Source organism: Mytilus trossulus, chromosome 12 (genome assembly GCF_036588685.1).
Source record: "Mytilus trossulus isolate FHL-02 chromosome 12, PNRI_Mtr1.1.1.hap1, whole genome shotgun sequence".
Taxonomy (NCBI): Eukaryota; Metazoa; Mollusca; class Bivalvia; order Mytilida; family Mytilidae; genus Mytilus; species Mytilus trossulus.
The window spans coordinates 26,224,064-26,245,358 of NC_086384.1; the positions used below are offsets into that span (position 1 = coordinate 26,224,064).

Sequence of the window (21,295 nt, forward strand, 5' to 3'; positions counted from 1 at the left end):
ATTGCTATGGCAGGTGATTTCCTCTTGAATACTTTGCCTACAAGCTTGATATCAAACTAGATATTGCTCTGGCAGGTGATTTCCACTTGAATACTTTGCCTACAAGCTTGATATCTAACTAGATATTGCTCTGGCAGGTGATTTCCTCTTGAATACTTTGCCTACAAGCTTGATATTTAACTAGATATTGCTCTGGCAGGTGATTTCCTCTTGAATACTTTGCCTACAAGCTTGATATTTAACTAGATATTGCTATGGCAGGTGATTTCCTCTTGAATACTTTGCCTACAAGCTTGATATTTAATAAGATATTGCTCTGGCAGGTGATTTCCTCTTGAATACTTTGCCTACACGCATGATATCTAACTAGATATTGCTCTGGCAGATGATTTCCACTTGAATACTTTGCCTACAAGCTTGATATTTAACTAGATATTGCTATGGCAGGTGATTTCCTCTTGAATACTTTGCCTACAAGCTTGATATCTAACTAGATATTGCTCTGGCAGATGATTTCCACTTGAATACTTTGCCTACAAGCTTGATATCTAACTAGATATTGCTCTGGCAGGTGATTTCCTCTTGAATACTTTGCCTACAAGCTTGATATTTAACTAGATATTGCTCTGGCAGGTGATTTCCTCTTGAATACTTTGCCTACAAGCTTGATATTTAACTAGATATAGGTCTGGCAGGTGATTTCCACTTGAATACTTTGCCTACAAGCTTGATATTTAACTAGATATTGCTATGGCAGGTGATTTCCTCTTGAATACTTTGCCTACAAGCTTGATATTTAACTAGATATTGCTCTGGCAGGTTATTTCCACTTGAATACTTTGCCTATAAGCTTGATATTTAACTAGATATTGCTCTGGCAGGTAATTTCCACTTGAATACTTTGCCTACAAGCTTGATATTTAACTAGATATTGCTCTGGCAGGTGATTTCCTCTTGAATACTTTGCCTACAAGCTTGATATTTAACTAGATATTGCTCTGGCAGGTGATTTCCACTTGAATACTTTGCCTACAAGCTTGATATTTAACTAAATATTGCTCTGGCAGGTGATTTCCTCTTGAATACTTTGCCTACAAGCTTGATATTTAACTAGATATTGCTCTGGCAGGTGATTTCCTCTTGAATACTTTGCCTACAAGCTTGATATCTAACTAGATATTGCTATGGCAGGTGATTTCCTCTTGAATACTTTGCCTACAAGCTTGATATCTAACTAGATATTGCTTTGGCAGGTGATTTCCTCTTGAATACTTTGCCTACAAGCTTGATATTTAACTAGATTTTGCTCTGGCAGGTGATTTCCTCTTGTTCTCCCCCTTAAGGCACAAATCAAAATCCAGTATTCATGACACATTTTTATGTATAAAGAATTTTAGGCCCTAGCAAGTGTGAGATACTGAATTATTAGGATACTGTGCTGTATTGTATGTAAAAGTTCCAACAGATAATATGTACAAATTTCTATGTAGTTTTATTGGTTCTTTAATAGATATTAGAATCAATAGATGCACCAAACTGCCAAAGACTAGAGAGACCAGATTTATGTCCTAAAGAATACTACCAGATAATGACCAAATGTTGGGAACATGATCCAGAGAGACGTCCATTGTTTAGTGAATTATTTGTAATGTTACCTCAGGTAATGTAATGTTAAAACAGCTGTTATTTCACGATTGTGAACATTGGAATTTATTCCTGGTTCGATTCCCGTTTGGGATGAAAATTTCAGGAACTCAATTTTCGGCTCTCCCTTGACACCATTTGCGAGTATGGTCTTGAGGAAACGATGATAGTCCGTCGGACGGGGACGATAAATGGCTGACCCGTGTTAAGAGAGAGCCATATCTCTTGCACGTTAAAGACACCCTTGTAGATTTCGAAAAAGAGTAGGCTAATGCAGCTACAAGGCAGCACTCGCACCCGCAAAGTGGAAAGGGATTAATATAAGTTGTAAAACTTGTTTCCCAATCCACTATAAATAAATATGTTTAAACTATTGGAATTTATCAGGCAATTGATTAAATTTATTGGCAACCCTTACTTCGCTTTTGACATACCGGGTAAGTTCTATTTATTTTTCACTTTACGACAGAAAAAAATGGGTTAGGGTTGTCGGGTAACCGTAAACAGACATATTTTTTTTTAACCTAATGGCCAACTAACTGATTTATGTACAAAAAAATAAATTGAATGTTATCCCAATTACAATTGTACAATATGCAAACAAAACAATCAAGCTAACCAAAGTCTTAGTCTACATGTATTAGGAAATTAGATCTAAAAGACACAAAGTACAGATCTTCCAGATATGTCAAGGGAAAAATTGTTGAGATTACGTTATTATATTTGTGGGTATCTATTTTTGTGGTTTGATGGAAACTTGCATATTCATGGATATTTGATTTCATGGTTTTGACAAAGTCTGCATACTGTTCTGAAGACAATTTGTATTTTGTACCCACGAAATCCACGAAAATTGGTATCCAACGAATATCCAACGAATATTTATGAATCCACAGTATTGGAAATTTTATGATTTGTTGATTATATTACAGATGAGACCTACCCAAGTCAAAGCTATGAAAGATTTCCCAGAAGTCGTTGTACCTAAAGATTTCCTGTATTATAAATCATATGATGTCATATATGTTTTAGATAAAAAGTAAGTTGTAGTATAAAGAATTTTTCAGGAGTTTTCACATGTTACATATAGATTATTAAAATTATGTTATTTATATAGATTTTAATCTCACTTTTGGTATATTAGAATACATGTATGCCAATGTTCTATTTTGGTTTTTACTTCCAAAATTTAATGAAAATAATTATACTTATTCAGCCGTTTTTTGGCAATGCGTGCTGATTTGAAGCTTATTTTGTTTACAAGTTTATAATAATGAATTACAGACCCCTCTAGCCTTTCATTTCTGTGACAAACATTTGCAAGGAGGCTGAGGGCAAGTGCATACACAATTATACAGTTTAGTTGTTTTGAACCGGGAAAAAAAGTATGTTACAAGAACCCAAATATCTTTGTGTGACAGGTTATATATGTTTTCATTGAATGATCCTTAATTAACCAGAACATTCCAATCATGAAAAAAGGAATTTAGAAACCTGTTAATGAGGGACATTGGTGAAGATTATCCCCACTTAATTACAGATGGCGCTGTTGTAGATCAGGTCCAACATCTGTTTGTATGATAAAAAGTCAGCATGCACTGATTGGCACATGATACACAAATATGTATATGTTGATAATTAAGCCTTAATTATAATTAATTCATTTGTATTATTGTTTATTTTAATCACTATTAATAAATTAATTACTTTAATATAACTTTATTGAAAAGCACTTTACGCCCATATGGGCCAATGACTTAAAGCATTATACATAATATACAGTTTACATAAAACAATGGAGATACTTTGAACTATAATTCTTGTCTTTTTTTAAATCAATATATAAGAGATTTAAATTATATCAAGGACTCCCTGCCCTCAGTCTTAGTGACTTTTTTTAAAAAGGAGCCTAATTTGCAAGTGTCCTGTTTTGTTTCAGGATTGAGGATATGTTTTAATTTATCTATATCATTTAAGTTATTATATTATTTTCATTTAAAAATTCGTTTCTTAATTGTTCATTTATTTTACATTTAAAAAAGAAATGAAACTCATCATCTAGTACATCACAATGTGTACATAGTCTTAAATCTCTGGGAATTTTCCTGTATCTTCCAGTTTCTATTAATAAGCAGTGGTCACTTATTCGAAATTTAGAAATTAGTTGTCTATATTCAAAGTTTTGAGAAAGAAGGTATGGTTCAAAGTTATAGATTTTCTTATTAATGATAAATGTGTCAAATTTTGGATACATTGCCCCCCAAAAAAAAGAACTATTAAAAGGAGTGTATGTGAATTATCATGCAGTGGAAGTAAAATGAGATATTTTTTTCACATAATTACAATAAAGACTATTATTTCTTTCTTTATTAATAAAAAAAATGAAATGTAAAAGAGTTGTTAGATACATAGGTACATGTATAGGAAGGTGTGGTATGAGTGCCAATTACTGAGACATCTAAGTAACAATTTATAAAAGTAAACCATTATGTACATGTATATACATGTATTTATGACTCTATTATAATAATTCAATTTTTTACACAAATATATAAATTAAGCATGTTTTTTTATTTGTTTAATTCTTCAAATAATTTGTACTAATTAAACTGAAAAAATCTTTGTATTTATATATATGACAGCTTAAAAACAAAACTCAGCTTTCAATTCCAAATTTGATGTGTTTTTTTTCATGTAGACACTTTTTAAATTTTCAAATGAGAATCAAATGACAGAAATCAGAATTTTGGAAAAGACTTTGCACATTTAACATCAATATCAAAAGAGATATAGCTGGAACCAATAGTGTTAAATACTCTTCAATACAGCTCAGCAATTTATAAAACAACAATAGATTTCTGAAATACCAGTGACTAGGAACCAAAAATCATTTAAATGACTATTTTTTGCCAAAGTAAAGTGGGATATCAAAATGAAAAGAGCTAGAAATCACCTACAAAATGTTTACATAAAGAAAGACCTCAACAATTGTTATAGAGTATCAGTGTGACTGTGTTAAAGGTTACATAATACGGGCATAACAGCTCATTGTAAACATGCAGTGGCGGATTTACCGGGGGGGCACAAGGGGCACGTGCCCCCCCAGTTCAGGTCAACAATTTTTTTTCTAACATAATTTTATCGATACTGAAACTTCTTATCTAGTGCGGAAATTGTCACAGCTTGATTAGGCTTCTTAAACTGGCCGATAATTAATACCAGCGTCCCCATGCGTGATTTATGACAACTTATCGGTGGGTGTGTAAATATTGACACCTGTGTGTAATGTGTCTCTATGCAAAAGATTTTATGTAAAATAGATCAAAATACATTTACATTATGATGGGAATAGTACAAATTTGTATTGGTTTATAATACAATACCGATTAAGATCGATTACCAGGTGAAACGTCTGATCTGTGTTTTTGAAGAATAGGTACAAACATTTCCTGTTAATGTACGTTTTTTACGAGTAGTCAGCACTCCGGTGTTGACATGAATATCAATTATATGGTCATTTTTATAAATTTTCTGGTAACAAAATTTTGAATTTTTCGAAAAACTAAGGATTTTCTTACCCCAGGAGTAGACTACCTTAGACGTATTTGGCACAACTTTTTGGAATTTTGGGTCCTCAATGCTCTTCAACTTTGTATTTGTTTGGCTTTTTAACTTTTTGATCTGAGCGTCACTGATGAGTCTTATGTAGACGAAACGCGCGTCTGGCGTATAAAATTATAATCCTGGTACTTTTGATAACTATTTTACAAACTTTTTTTTTTGAATTTATTTAGCAACAAATTAAACTATTTATTTTTTGATAACTTAGAAGATATGTTTTTTTTTTAAATAATGTCATATTTCATTCCCCTCTTATGGAAGGGAAATCAACATTTTTTTTTACTCCCCTCCCCTTTACCCTAATGCTTTCCCTCGTCCAGGAGAAATAAATTGACATTTCCTATTAAATAATCATTAATAAAATGCTATTTGATTTTCGTTAAAATTTAGTTTGTAACAGAATCTTTGACTTAAACATTTCTCTAAAAGCCGAAGCATGCAGTTATATTTGTTTTTATTGGTCTTGTTTCAATTACCATGTACATGGACGAGGCTATGCAAAAGGTCACCATTTATGAAGATATAAAGGTGTTTTGCAGATATTAGAATAATGTGCAAAAAAGTATAAGTCGGGGCCAAAAAATACAGATAAAAGAATATAGAGTTGATGAAATATAAAGAAATATTGTTTAATTGTTGCATGGTTTTAAAACGTCCAGTGGCAAATATTTGATGCATGTTTAGGTCGAATATGATAAAGATCAATTGGCAATAAAGTGAAAAAGTTAAAAAAAATTAATTAAAACATATCGAAATACAGAAATAATGATTTGACCCCCCCCCCAAAAAAAAAAACACAAAAAAACACAAAAACAAACCTAGCACCCACTCAAACTCGCATATATATATTTAACAAACAAAAAATTGGTTCATGGTGCCCCCCCAGACATCGAAGTCCTGGATCCGCCCCTGACATGTCTCTGTAGTTTACTTTGACATGACAGTTTTACTCTTTTAATAGTTGAGTCAGTCATAAAGCCAAAAAACCCATTAAATTTGGAATATTTGTGTCAAAGTCACTTCTTTTTCTTCTTTCGTCATCAGGTGGATTACAGTTTAAGCACTCAAATGTCCATATACATCCCTAAATAAACTGATCACACTAGATCTGTTGGCCTTGTCTGATGTAATTTGGGAGTTAATTAGTGTTGGGCCAACAAACATGACTATTACTTTTAAATATCTTTTCAAAAGTATTTTAAAATTCAATGCTGAAATGAATGAACTACTTTTTATAAAAAAAATATTTCAAACCGATAGTTCATAAAATATCATAAAATCAAAAATTGTTAATTTAATTATTTTTATTAATTATAAATTTGTCAAAACTTTTAACTGATGCATGATCACTCTGCAAAAAATAAAGATCACAGCAAACTAAGCTGTTTTTGCTAGCTGTCCATTCTATTAGTCCTATAATAGACGCATTTAAGCATTACAGTTGTGTTATTTATCCTTTTTCTGCTGATATTTTCATTAAAAAAATATAATGCACATTGATAATAAAAATGAAAAATTATAAATAGCAAAATAAGTTAAAAAAAAAAAAAACACAAATATAGTAGAAGAAAATATCCTCCTCATAAATTATACATATAATATAGGACTATCAATTCTGTGTGCTTTTCATATTTTTTTCTTTTTGTTGCAATTGTCCATTTTTTATTTTAAATCCCCATCCATTAAAAACATATGTCCACCTCTACAAGACACATCCAGATAAAAGACATTTATTAATAAAATCTTCTTATTATAATTTGTATACAAATATACACAATGTAATTCTCAATAGGATATAGATAAGAGATGCTGTGTGTTGGACCTGATCTACAGCACTGCCACCTGTGTTATCATTAAAGGGGAATAATTGACCAATGTTCCTCATTCACATCATGTGTTAAAAAATATACCAATTTAAATGGAGCAATTTATGATGACATGTTAAAGGGTTTCCTGTCACAGTCTAGAACATTTTCCAAAGACTGTTTTGTAGGAAGGGTTTTAGGAAATAACATTTATTTAATTAAGGAATGACTGTAATATTTTTTCTGTTTATGAAGAAATTACATAAAAAATTTGGTGCACACTGAATAACGCGCGTAGCGGGTTATTTAAAAGTGTGCACCAAATTTTTTATGTTATTTTGAATAGACAGAAAAAATATTACAGACATTTCTTATAATTTAATTCTAAATTCCATTTTAAACCGTAGAAAACCATGAAAAAACGTTGATGATGTCACGGTCACATGACTTAATTATGTCTATGGGCTCATAACAAAATAACGTCAGCTAATCAGAAGACGCGTTACATCCAAAATTAAATTATTTGATGATGTACATTTTCAGCCCAGAAGATTGTCCGAAGTCAGGGTTTTGGAAGGGTGTACTAGGGAATGGTAAATGTGGATATTTTGATCCAGCTAATGTCATGCCAATAATTGAACACAAGAATAGTCCTAGTGTGTCTAAAAGTATCAGTAGAAAAGGTGAGTTGTACAGGAGGTTACTGCATCACTATAGTAACATGGCATTGATGTTATCATCAGGGGGTAACATTTCACCTTTGATTTTCAATGTTTTCTGTAGTCATTGATACATGGAATGTTTGTTTTTTTAGGAATTTATGAATTTGGTTACATTGGAATTTAAAATTACAGCTGCTTCTACAAATTTTCAATATAAAGTAGTCCCAAAAAACCCACTAAAAAGGCTATTATGATATGTGGGGGAAAATGTATTTGTTAAAGAAAATATTATAAAGTGAAAAAGATGTTAATTTTTTGCCTTTAAAATATTTTATATCAATTGATAAAAGTATTTTTTATAAATTACATGGTTCCATCATAGTCCAGAAATAGACTTTGTTGCATGTGTGTTTGGAAATGTATTTTCATTGGTTTATTATTTTGAACTAGAGATGTTGTTATGTGTATTAGTTTATTGGATTAGATCAACTAGGTATCATATGAACCAGGACTTTTACTTTACACTGGACTCGAACGAAAAGAAACAAATTTAGGAGTAACCAAGATATAAGTCAGAATTATGAAAAAGTAGGGATAAAATGTCACTAGAAATAGGTGATTCAGCTATAACCTTTTCTTAACATCTGGTTACTTCATATGCGGCAATGCCCCAGTTGGACTATAAGATTTCGTCTTGGTCGTAGAACAGCAGCATGTAGTTTACAGAGTTTAATAGAATTATGTTGTATAATAATACAGAGTTTAATAGAATTTTGTTGTATAATAATACTGAGTTTAATAGAAATATGTTGTATAATAATACTGAGTTTTCGCTGAGATTATTTTTATATGTTGTAAATTAAACCATTAATTATTTTGTGTGGGTAGTAAGTATAATTGACATGTATAAACTTTTTGTTAGAATCAAAACGGGAAAATGGTGATGCAAAAATAAAACTATCACGTAAAGGTAAGCATCTATGTCTAACAAATCTTTACTTTCTCGCTTGTCTACGACCTTGTCATTGACCTTGTCATCGACCTTGTCAGCTTTTTATGTTACTACCAAATTTATGCAATTCAAAATCACTTAGGAAAATATTGTCAAAAAAAGTCTGTCTTTTCTTTGCTTAAATTCTGTTCTTTCTTTTATATAGATGTATACATAGTGATGATTTTAGTTGTTTAAACATTTTTTGTAATATGGAATCTAAAATATATCTAGATTTTTAATTTCTTATCTCAAATATTGTAAAAGATTAAACAATGTAATGCTTAAATGCAACAAAGGTTTTTTTTTTAGTTTGAATCAGTTTATAAAAGTAAATTATCTTCAGAATTAATGTAAAATATTTTTTAACTATTTCAAATATTGTTATTTGTTTTGAATAGGAATATGCAAGTAATTAATCAAAATTAATGTACAAGAATTTTAGAAAATTTCATTATTATGGGTTCAGTAACTTTTCATTACAATTTTGAAATCAGATGAATAAAAATATTTTATTTCCCGTTATTTCTATTAGAATCTAAAAGAGAGAGTGGAAGTTCATTCTTCTCTAATATACGACTCAGTCGTAAAGGTAAGATCGACACTCTTTCTCTCCTAACAAGCTAACGGGTAGAACAGGTCTCAGCATTAATTATATCCTCTGTCGTCTGTTTTTAATTTAATTCCTGCTTGTTAATTTGCTTGTTTTTAAAATCCTACGGGAAAGTATTAGACTGGATGCCAGAGATAATGTTTTAGAAAGATTCGTAAATAACAAAATATTCACATGTCACTGATAAAATCTGGTCAGACAGTTATTGGAGCTCAGATAGTTATTGAAGCTATTAAAAAAAACATTGTTTGTCATCAAAATCGTAATAGGAAAATTTATAAATTTACTATAGAGTAAAGTCATTGGATCGGTAAAAATTTGAATTCATTAGCTTTGGATATTTTATTGGCTCATGAAATAATCTGACCCGATTTTGATCATTGGCTGGAAACATGACCACTTTTATGGTCATTGTAATTGGAGTTTTTCAGAGTCAACATATTCTATGTCTTTTTAAAATTTTTATTGCTAACAATAAAGATAATCAGTGCAACAGACTTTTCTATATTTGAGGATTACCCTAAAATTATGGATTGGATTCCATATTATATATTGCTTTATCTAATGTATTATCAGAAGAGAAGTAAATATCAAAATCAAGAGTGTTGGAGCTTTTATTAGCAAGATTAAATATTAGTTTGTAAAGTATTGTTTCTTTTGTGTGAATTTCCACTCCTTTGTTTTCATAGACTCTAAAAGAGAAAACCAGGAATCAAACACACCTAAAATTAAACTCAGTCGAAAAGGTAAGCTCTCACACACCACTTTTCACAAAGTAATATATATTAGCCTTAACTTTCATTTCACGTTTTTCTAAGTTTAACATTTTTGAAGTGAACTTTAAATCAACAAAAATCAAAAACTATAGATTATTGTATAGAATATAACAAAGAAATAATATAGAAATAAACTTATTTTTTAATGATTAAAACTTGGTAAATTCATGTTTTTTTGTGTGAATGGTTATTAAAAATATTAGTCCAAAAGTGAAAAACAAAATATCCTTATTTCATATAGACTCTAAAAAGGAAAAAGAATTGGACACACCTAAAGTCAAACTTTCAAGAAAAGGTAAGAAAAAGCCGCTCGGAAATGTTGCAAATCATTATCTTGCTTTTATCCCGGCTTGCCATACTGAAAACACAATTCAAATGAAAATGGCAATTTCTTTTAAATGATAATTATGGTTTGAGGGGAAGAGCTCCATTAAAGAGGAGATTAAGATGCACATTAAAAACTTCCAAAAGTACAATGCACCAGTTTTTTATGACCCTTTTGATAACAGAGTTATCTTTCTTTTACTAGAAAAAATTGTTATAATTAAATTTTTTCATGTCTCACTTCAGATTATGTAATTTTAAACCCAAATATTTGTGAACAAACAAATTTGATTTCTTCTTAATATCTATCCAATAAAATGGTTTAATTTCCATTTAGACACCCAAATAAATATTAAATTTTTCATGTAGACTCGAAAAAAGAAAAAGCTGACTCAGACCAACCTATGGTCAAACTTGTAAGGAAAGGTAAGAAAGAAAAAAGAACAAAAATGCTAGAAAATGTTGCACATCATAATCATGCTTTTATCCCTAAACTGCTGTGAATTAAAAAAAATACTGATATCAAATTTGAGCTTGCTTGAGTTCAAGACAGATAGGAAAGTCATAAATATCATCAAGTTTATTTTTTAAGACAATGGAATTGTTCACACCATAAAGTCATCAGGTCTTCTTGTCATTTTATTTTACTTATTTTTGCTTTCATGCTGTGGAATTTTTTTTAAAGAGATTTATAGAAAAAAATTGGGTAATTTTTATGAACATTTTTGCCTATCATCTTTATTTACATTAATATGTTTTTACTCTTTTACATTCAATTGTTTCTTTTATAACACTTATATTGGATTTTATTATTTCTTGCCATTTTTACCAATTTGTTTTTGGTTTCTTTTGCAAGTCAATTTTTTTAAGCATTTAGGTTATTTACTAGTAGTTAGATAAAAGGAATACTACAATCTAGATATGCTTCAATTTTTATTCTGATTTTCTTATACTGTATTTCTTCTCTTCTTTTTATAAGCTGGGAATTTAGGTTCTTACAAATTATACTGTAGAATAGAATCATATCATTGCTTGATGTATATGCATTTCATAATAGTATTTATTTCAGCACAAGAGCACATTTTGCATGCTGGCAGAGAGCCACTGTCAGTCATATAATGAAACTATGCCAGCATGTCGAGTCCTAAATTTGACATTTTTATAAATACGATATTAAAGGTAGTTTAGTATTCTACATACTAAGACATTGAATATATTTTAAATAGAGGAGTTAAATTCTACAGACATTTACTACAAGTTTCCAAAATGCAAACAAAAAAACAATCATTTTAAAGAATTGCAAATTTTTAATGATAAAAAAAATGTTCGACATGCAAAAATGTGGAATAAATATCACAATTACAATTAATTCCTGAATAAAAGATTTTACTTTTTATTGTACTTAAAAAAAAATGTTTGCTAGATACTTTGTAGTGAATAATGTTATTTTAATTTAACTCCTATTTACTACAATACACCCCAATTATGCCACAATCTGTATTTTTACATCTTGATTGGTTATGCTATTTATAGAATCAGACAAGAAAGAAAAATCACCCAAAAAGGGTGGTAAGAAAGGTAAGATTGGAGAAGGGACAAATAGATGTGTAGTGTGGCTTCTATAACAAAATATTGACAACAGCTTATGGCTCATCACATAATGCCAAAAATAGGATATAATGACAAGATTCTCAATCAGGTCCTCAACAAGTTGGAGCATGATCTCTTGATTAGATACTTAGATAAAATAGACCTCAATTTTGACAACTGGGTCAGAGCTAAAGAAAAAAATTATATCACAACAAATAATAAAATTGAGAATGGAAATGGGAAATGTGTCAAAGAGAAAACAACCCAACCAAAGGCCAGAAAACAGTTGTTGGCCACCAATGTGTCTTCAACACATCTAGAAAATTTCAAACCCAGAGGCAGGCTCCAGCTGGCCCCTAAACAAAATTTGTATTAGTTGATTGGAGATTGATGTCACACTAAACTTACATATGATTTAGATTTTAATATAATCAGTCTTTTGAACTTTTTAGATTCCTTTACCAATAATATCAAAGATCATTGAATATCTTATTATATGCAACAAATGTCCGACTATTAAATTTTAAAACTTACAAGTGAAAAAGAAAAAAAGCTTCTTGTTAACTGATTATAAATAATTCAAGTGAGCTAAAATTTTAAAGCTTCATGCTGTTCTACTAATTACAATAGAATGGATAGTACTCTATGTTTGATATCCTTGACCTTTTCCAAACTAACAGATCCCTTCCAGGCTCAGGGTTTTATACAAAAGTAATCCTGTGTATTTAGAAATTTGATTATTGTAATGTCAAATATCTAACTTGACTTTTTTTTAGAGAAATATATAAACAGTGAAACCTAAGTAATCTAAAACCCTCTATAAACCAGACGTGAAAAGAACCCACATGTGTAATGAGGACACATGTCTGTGCAAAACATTCTTCAACCCTCAGAGGGATAAAGTTTATACAGATTACTGTTCAGCATTAAAGAAACACTTGTTTCATTGTAGGCAGTCTAATATAGTTCCATTTACTTAAATCTGTAATTGTAAATTTCCACCAGAGCGCTTTCATACCTAGTCATTTTGTTTTTTCAAAGGAAATTGTCATACGAATTGTTTAGGTTGTTGAAGCTGTAAACACCATATATGTATTTTATTCAAAATTTATATAAATATGAAACACATGTATAGTTAAATGTCACAGGTTTCACGGTATATATTTTACCACAGATATTGCTTCCAGTGTATGGGAATGGCCACTTGCTTAAATAATACACAGAAATATGCAATGACACAGTCAACGCTAACACATTATTTAATCAGTTTTCAAACCAATATAAGGATTATTTTTTTTCTCATTGTATGTAAAAGGAAATTTTGCTAAACATAATTTTATTAAATCAGTTTCATCTATTTCTGTTGAAAAATGTCATTGGATAATCTTGAAATAAAATTTTATTTTCTATTTTTCTCAGTTTCTGTTTTCTGTTTACGTTTTACTTTTCAGGAACTTGAAACTTCAAACATAAAATATAAAAATCTCCATATTATATTAAAATTTACGATGTATTTATTGCAGAATCAAACAGGAAGTCATTAAGGCGGTTCAACGCTGAGATGATCAGTGGTCCACAGAATGATCTTCGCCACACAGGGCATATTGGTTACGATGGTGCTATTTTCGGTGATGTTGGTTTCATTGGTGATAATTACGACAAACTGCCGGTCAAAGTTGCTAGTACAGGTTTGTATTAAGATTTGGTAATATTATTTAGAAGCTATTTATTTCATGATGATATATTGTCTTAATACGTTTTGTATTACCCAGCAAAAACTACAATAATATTATGTTAAAAAAGAAGATAACCCAATATCGCTATTTTGTGCATTTTTCCTTTGATATTTTTTTGTGATAATTTTCATATTATATGCTACTCGCTTGGGATGGAAAATAATTGCTAGAAACTAAGGAGCCACGTGGCGTTGCTTATGAAATTGACAACGTCGTCATAGGTAAAATAGCGATAAATAGATTATCATTGGTCATCTCAAATCGATTGCTTTTCTCGCTTTCGCCCTGACTGGCTCAAGCGAGAAAATTAATCTCGTTGAGAGAACCAACGATAATCTGTAATTATTGCCAATGGGACAACTGTCCATCAGAGACTAAATGAGACCAAATGACGTAAATGATAACAAATTCAGGTAATGGTATAGCCTTCAACAATGAGAAAAAAAAACTTTAATGTGAATGTGTCTGGAATATGTCTGCATAACATAATGACACTAAAATAGAAATTACATTTGCACTCTTGGTTTTTTTTACAAAACTTTTTGGTCAAAATAACTGTTGATCTGTTTACATGTAAATGTGATAACCAGAGTTGAAGATACATTATCCTTGATGTAATCAGTTTATTTGAAATAAAATGTTTTGAAAATTATTTAGAAATTTTAGGATTATGGGGAAAAAAATTTCAAGCTTTGCTTAGAAAAAAAGTCCATCTTAAAATGTATGAAAATATTTGTAACTGTTATTGGATGTCAAAACTAAAATAATCATAATTTGGATGATAGTAGTAGTAATTACAACTTATAATCTATTTTCCAGGGAAAGAGGGTGAAAGTAGGATATCAACTGTGAGTCTTAATCGAGATGAGAATGGACATAATATGAATGGATCTCTGGGTACAAATGGTCACTCCTGGATAAGTCAGGAATCTATAGATAGTCAATTTGTAACAAGGACAGACGAGGTTGACAGTGGAGATTTCCAGTATCAAGATATAGACGATGATTCTATATTTGCTGACTTCAAAATGCCTGACATTTCGGTAGGAAAATATATATATACCATTGGTCTAATAAACCTATGTGTTATAACATGCTAAAGAATTTGTTTGAACTTTTATCCAATTTTTCATGGCTCATTTTTTCACAAGATTTATTATTTTATTGATAATTTAAATGAGTCAGTAAGTAATTTATTTATCATTATATGAACAAGGTCTATTAAAAATTTTTTTTTATAGAAATTTTAAACAATGTTTTCATTAAGATAGGACAACTTACATAATTTTCAAAACTAAAACAAGAATCACAAAAAAAAATTGTTATGAAATGACATATTACAGATACTACTGACACATACTTCTCGAAAAACTTTACTACAATGAAATACACAAGATCAAGATAATCTGACTTGGTACAGACAAACCATGTGATAGGAGTTAAATCTAAGTGCAATCTTTCTTAAATTTAAATATGCATTGAAGATAAATTGTATGGCAATATGAAAAGTATTGTAATTTCAATTTTAGACAGTGCCAAAAACAAAATAAAAGATATTCATTTAATAAAAAATTTGATTCAGACCAAGTGAGGATAGACACATGGTTTGTCATTAAAGAACTTGTATTGACCATTGTATATTTTTGTTTGTAGTAATATTTTTTTGTAAGATTGCTGTCTGACTGATGTTTACCACTATCTCTTTTGATACATATTCATATGTGATAATAAAACTTGACATGTTACAGAGTTCTTTTGATTTCGGACCATCATTTATGGATGAAGTATTGAAAGCAATAAACGACAAAGAGGCAAAGTTGGCAAACTCATCATCCAATGATTCATCAGCAACCACAACACCTCAACATGAATCACCTCCTAAACTGATGACCAATGGGAGAGGATCAAAATCACCACCACCACCACTTCCTGTTCAGCCACCTAGACTAGTATGTCTGCCTCTTATTCTACTTCCTCTTTGTAGCTATAGCTGTTCAATCTTTTTTCTCTGCAAAGTTTCTTTAAATGATATGGAATGAAACATATATTTCTCTTTAATTTGCTTTTAAAAGATATATTATGATATAAAATAGAAAGAAAGAAAAAACACAAAAAATATTCAACTGAGATCTCTGCATTACTTGCATGGCATTGTTGCTGTTGCTCAATTTACAATCTCTGACATACAAGGAACAATCAATATATACAAACATTCTATGAATGGAGACAATGTTTAATCACTGAAGTATTTCCAGTAATGTGTTTTCCGAAAACACTTATTTATTTCTACAAAATTACAGTAAATAAACCGGAATACAGAAATAATTTCTATCCTCTTCTTGGACAGATTAAAAATCATAAATCTGAATTAGATATCCTTGTTTTTACATATTCTTTCACATATACATATAATATTGTATATTCTCATTAGGAGAAAAGGGATATAGGGTAATTATTATATTCTTATAGGAATTATCTTCAGCTTTTCTTCAGTATAATCAAGTCTGGGGTATATGAAAACATCTTAATTATAGACGGCATGTATCTATTTATGTATCACTATGCATGTTCAATTTTTGCCTTGCAGGAACCCAGAAATAAGGAGCCCCCCAAACCAGAACCACGAAAACAAGCTAAGGTCAAACCAATGTCAGCATCAGATGAAAAAATGATAGATGACGCTATTGCCATGGCAAATGAATTAAGTTCTCGTTCTCATATGTCATCATCACAAGAACCTTCATCACCAGATAAATATCAGTCAGATTCAGAAAGTGATTCAGGGTCACCACAGAATGGATCAAGATTCAAATTCTCATTTAAACGTAGTCCTAAACTTGATCGTCAAAGGACTTTCTCTGAAGAGATAAAAAATAAATCAGATCAAGTAGAAAGTGTTCCTCCTGGAGCAATGGAGGCTTATAACCAGTTAGTTATGAGAGGTTCTGTGAAGGAAAAATCTGGTACTTCATACTCCTCTGAAGAAAGGGAAGTTACTCCACCTAAAAGAGAGGTTACCCCTGTCAAAAGGGAGTTAACTCCAGTAAGAAGAGATATAACTCCTGCAAAAAGAGAAATAATTCCTGCAAAAAGAGAAATTACTCCTGCAAAAAGAGAAATTACTCCTGCAAAAAGAGAAATTACTCCTGCAAAAAGGGAAATAACTCCAATTGAAAGAGAGGTTACACCAGAAAGAAGGGATGCTACTCCTGTGCATCAAGATAGTTCATATGGAGTGCCTCTTGCAATGATAGATGACTTTGATTTAGAAACACCTGAAATGAATTTTAATCAATTTACAGAGATGAGTTATCATCAGAAACCAGTTCCAAAACCACGGCCTGACAGCAAACGATCTGATATACCAATTCCTGCTCCAAAACCTAGACCAGAAATTATACAGAGAGTTGAGCCTGTGCCTCGTCCACAAAAACCACCACCAGAAATTCCTCAGGAATATGATCTTAAAGTGAAACTACCGGAAGATGAATATAGACCTAAAATATTAGACACTTCTAGTGAACAAACATCAGAGTGTGACTCTGAAGACATTAAAAACAATGTAGAAGTGTTAAGGATTGATGAACCTGATTCAGACAATGTTCATACTGATTCTGGTACTGAGTCAGTCAATAGTGCTACAGAAGTGAATCGTCAAGATGATTCACGTCGGGATTCTTATAATAAATCTTCTAGTCTTTTTGTAGGGGAGGACTTTTCTGAACCATCCCCTCGTGAAATCATGAACAAACTTGCAAGAGAGAGTAGAATACGACGCTCCCTTGATCATCAAAGAGGAGTAATCAGCGGTAGTGAGGAAGGACCTTCTCGTAATATTCGTGAACCACAAGGTATTCCTGGTAAAGGAGCTATGTCCTCATCCACTGGTGGGGATGAAGACGTGGAAACAAACCCTTTAAGAATGTTAAGAGGTGGTGCTATCCCCATACGTGGAGGTCGTGTTGGTCAAGGTATGAATCATAAAACTTATAATTCTAAATTACATGTTAAGATACCAACTTTGCATCACTCAATGAGCGTTGATTCAGGGACCATTCAGCATGTTAAAGAAAGAGATGCTACTAACCTACCAAGTCCCACAAGAGCCCCTGCTATACCACCCCGGTCTAACAGCGTTAGTGGAGATGGCAATAGCTTGCCATTACCACCCAGGATGCCATTAAGACATTCAACTCCCATTGGTGCCAAGAGGGAACGAAAGTTTCCACTTCAGATTGACGACAGCGGCATCGATGGGCATTCAACACCTCAGTCATTGGTTAGAAATTATGCATGGTCGGAGAGCTCCAAATTGACGCAGCATGAGCGAACTCTTCCTCCTGCTCCACCCCCACCCCTTAAAAAACACCAAATTGATGACAAACCATTTGATAGTGGTTTAGATGAAGATGATGATGTTTTTGAAGGACATGATATAACGCCACCATCTACTTTAAAAATAGACACATCATCTAAATCTTCAACATTTCCAAGAGTCAAATTTCAGTTTCAAAAAGTCAAGTGCAATTTAGAACAGCTTGGATTTTACAACCGAAAAGATCCTTTCTGGGTCAAAACACTAACACTTGCTGGTAGAAATATTTCAGATAGGGGTAGCTCGGAGGAGGTGTCACCACTCATGCTAGCTAACTACAAAACTTCGGAGGGTGTCAGCTATGAAGACTTGCTTGATTTTGCATTTGATAGGTATGGCATCTTTGCTGTGTGACGCTTTCATCTGTCTTGATGCCTTCTTCACTATAATATACTGTAACTGTGGGTCAGGAGTCTCTCTCTCTGCTGGAGCCTTCTCATGTAATAATCTGACTGATTGCTTGCTTGGTTCTCTCATTACATTAATTCATCTGCTTTATTGGCAAGGATTATAATGATAATATCGTCATATTTATAAATTAATAACTTTACAAAACATAGATATTCTTTGAAATACTAAGGATTTTCACCCCAGCTGTATTTTACTCTATAATTTTTTTTAACATTTCTGGAAAGACTTTTGTAGATGTAGGCCATGTCTGGCATACCTTGGTATTTGAAGTTTTTTTGAAGACCATGTAAGCAAGGTTTATAATGATGATATTTTACAATAAAAAGATTTTCGATTCTAAATTTTTTATTGATAATTCTCAAAGATTGTTATAATTTTTATGATTTATTTTTGTGTGACTTTGTTGGCAAGAAGTATACAGATAACTTCAAGAATTTATCAAATATATCACAAAAATTTCATTCACAATTTGTTTGAATTTGTTTTTTCATGGAAGATGATGATCAATGAAACCACTTTTTTTGAACTGTTACATCCGATCTCTAAAATTGATTTGAACAAAATCAACATAACAATGGATATTCCCCCTTTTAATTTAATATTTCTGTAAAATCAAGATCAGTGCCCAGGATCATTTTAACTCATTACCAAATGTTACAAGATGTGTGCGCTAAACACCAAATCCAGTATTTTGATTGGTTGATTTCTGAGACTTGAGTAGATATTCATGCTCGAAAGTTTTGACTGCAAGACAGTTATTCTTGTAATATTGCAAAAATTACCAATTTAAAATGATAAAATGATCACAGTTCTATAAAATTGTATCATTGCATATTTTAAAGAACACTTGTACCCTTTTCATGGTCACTTAAACAAATAGATTCTCAGGCAGATCAGTCAGATACTATCTTTGTAACCAGTTTGACAAATGACCTGCTGTCAACAGTACACACTCCTCATCGTTTGCTTTTTAATCACTGACACTTGATTGTTGTGTATTCTATTTCAGCATTCTATCTGGAGTTATAAGCTGCTTCATAGGTATTAGATTTGGGTCAAAGGTCAATGTCATTCTTACTCATCCCAAGTAGATTTTTATATGAGAATTATTTATGTAGACTTAGAAAAACTAGATGTATGATAATTTTGTTATATTTTTATCATAGATGGGTCTGACGCTAGTCAAAATCAGTAAGTTTAAAACAAAGTTTAGGAAGTAGTTGGGCAAAATGAATCTGTGCCAAGGAATAGGCTTCTGGTGTAAAGAAAAGATGCATGGCAGGGTTGCTGGAAAGAACATTTGGATCGATCAACAAAATAGTTCCCCTAGATAAAATGTTGATCATTTGATCATTCCCCTAGATAAAACCTGCAAAGTGGAAAGGGATTAATATATGTTGTTAAACAAATTTATTTTGTTATATCATTTAATCTGATTTATGATTAAAAAAATAGCCAATCGAAAAAAGTAAGTGTAAAATTTAACATGGCTTACTGATGCTAGCATTAACATTTGCCATACTAAAAAAAGGAATCAGGATTTTATTTTATTTTTTATCTGGAGAAAAGAGGACTATAATCATTTTATAGTTTCTCTAAGTAAATAGTAAGATAATTTTTCAGAAGTTTGTTTATGAATCAGGAGAACTCTTCAATTATCAGAATTAGTATCTCTGAACTGACCCCTAACATGATTGTAGAACCAGATGGAATCTTATATCCCCTCATCTTAAAAATATAAATTTACTGCTGATATTCTTCAATGAAACATTGACAGAAATGTCTTCATATAATACAAAATGTAAATAGTTTGATTCAGAGTTATTTCCCTTTACTGCTATGGAGGAGGGGAAGTGGCTATTTTTTTTTATTTGACTAACCAAATTTAAATTGGGTATAATCAAGATTTATAAATTAAGAATCTATACTAGATAATAGGAATTGTTTATACGAGGCTTAAACAAATAATGTTCAGAAAACAAATACTATAAAATTAAGAATGGAAATGGTAATTTGCCAAAGAGACAACAACCAGGCTAAAGAGCAAAAAATAGCCCAAGGCCACCAAGGGGTCTTCAACACTGAGAAATCCCCTCACCCAGAACAAGTCTAGTAGCAGTCTAGTATAACTAGTTGAATTAGGAAGATTTATAAAGGAATTTGTGCATGTTGCCCTCTAACTTGGTGCTAAAGGGAAATAACTATTACAAATTAAACTACCTCTTCAGATATATTTGGGTGATGCACCTCTTCAAATCAATAATAAAAAAGGTGGTGATTGGGAATGTTTCCAGACTTATCATACTTTCCCAAGAATGACATTGATTGGGTAGTTGGACCAATAGTTAAAATGTAAATCTTTATTACTAACTCAGCACTTTTTGTTTTCATAACTAGCAAGGCAGCTTTATAATTTATTAACTTCTATTTATTAATTTTTATTCAGTTTATTTTTAAATAGCTTTTTCTCTTTTTTCCTCTCTACTCTTTAATTCTATGATGCCATACATAAAATTTCCAAACTGTTAATTTTTTTTTATGTACAAAACTTTGAAATATGCAAAATCAAAGACATGTAACTAATGACATATTTTGCTTTTTCTAATGATTTTTATAGTGTTAAAATCTTTTTTGTATGAGTATGTATATTCATCATATCCTACCAAACAAATGTTCCAGAATGTTTATACATTAAACTTACTTCTGGACTTTATGTAAGAGTTGAGTTGTTTTACAAGAAGGCATGC

General features: G+C 31.2%; 1 protein-coding gene across 31 annotated transcripts in view; it reads left to right on the forward strand.

Annotated features, from left to right (window-relative positions):
• The window catches only part of LOC134693643 (activated Cdc42 kinase-like), a 140,946-nt gene that overhangs the window by 114,508 nt on the left and 5,143 nt on the right, over window positions 1-21,295 (forward strand). For 13 of the 31 annotated variants that reach the window (XM_063554484.1, XM_063554486.1, XM_063554487.1 and 10 more), the window contains 13 exons: window positions 1,511-1,660; window positions 2,577-2,683; window positions 7,614-7,753; window positions 8,655-8,702; window positions 9,259-9,315; window positions 10,026-10,082; window positions 10,354-10,407; window positions 10,806-10,862; window positions 11,970-12,014; window positions 13,550-13,714; window positions 14,582-14,805; window positions 15,511-15,711; window positions 16,350-17,733. In XM_063554484.1, coding sequence (XP_063410554.1) covers window positions 1,511-1,660; window positions 2,577-2,683; window positions 7,614-7,753; window positions 8,655-8,702; window positions 9,259-9,315; window positions 10,026-10,082; window positions 10,354-10,407; window positions 10,806-10,862; window positions 11,970-12,014; window positions 13,550-13,714; window positions 14,582-14,805; window positions 15,511-15,711; window positions 16,350-17,733 — 2,689 coding nt within the window. Of the gene's footprint in view, window positions 1-1,510; window positions 1,661-2,576; window positions 2,684-7,613; window positions 7,754-8,654; window positions 8,703-9,258; window positions 9,316-10,025; window positions 10,083-10,353; window positions 10,408-10,805; window positions 10,863-11,969; window positions 12,015-13,549; window positions 13,715-14,581; window positions 14,806-15,510; window positions 15,712-16,193; window positions 16,211-16,349; window positions 17,734-19,557; window positions 19,610-21,295 lie in introns of all 31 variants that reach the window. The other 18 variants (XM_063554495.1, XM_063554496.1, XM_063554516.1 and 15 more) reach the window with 18 other exon arrangements.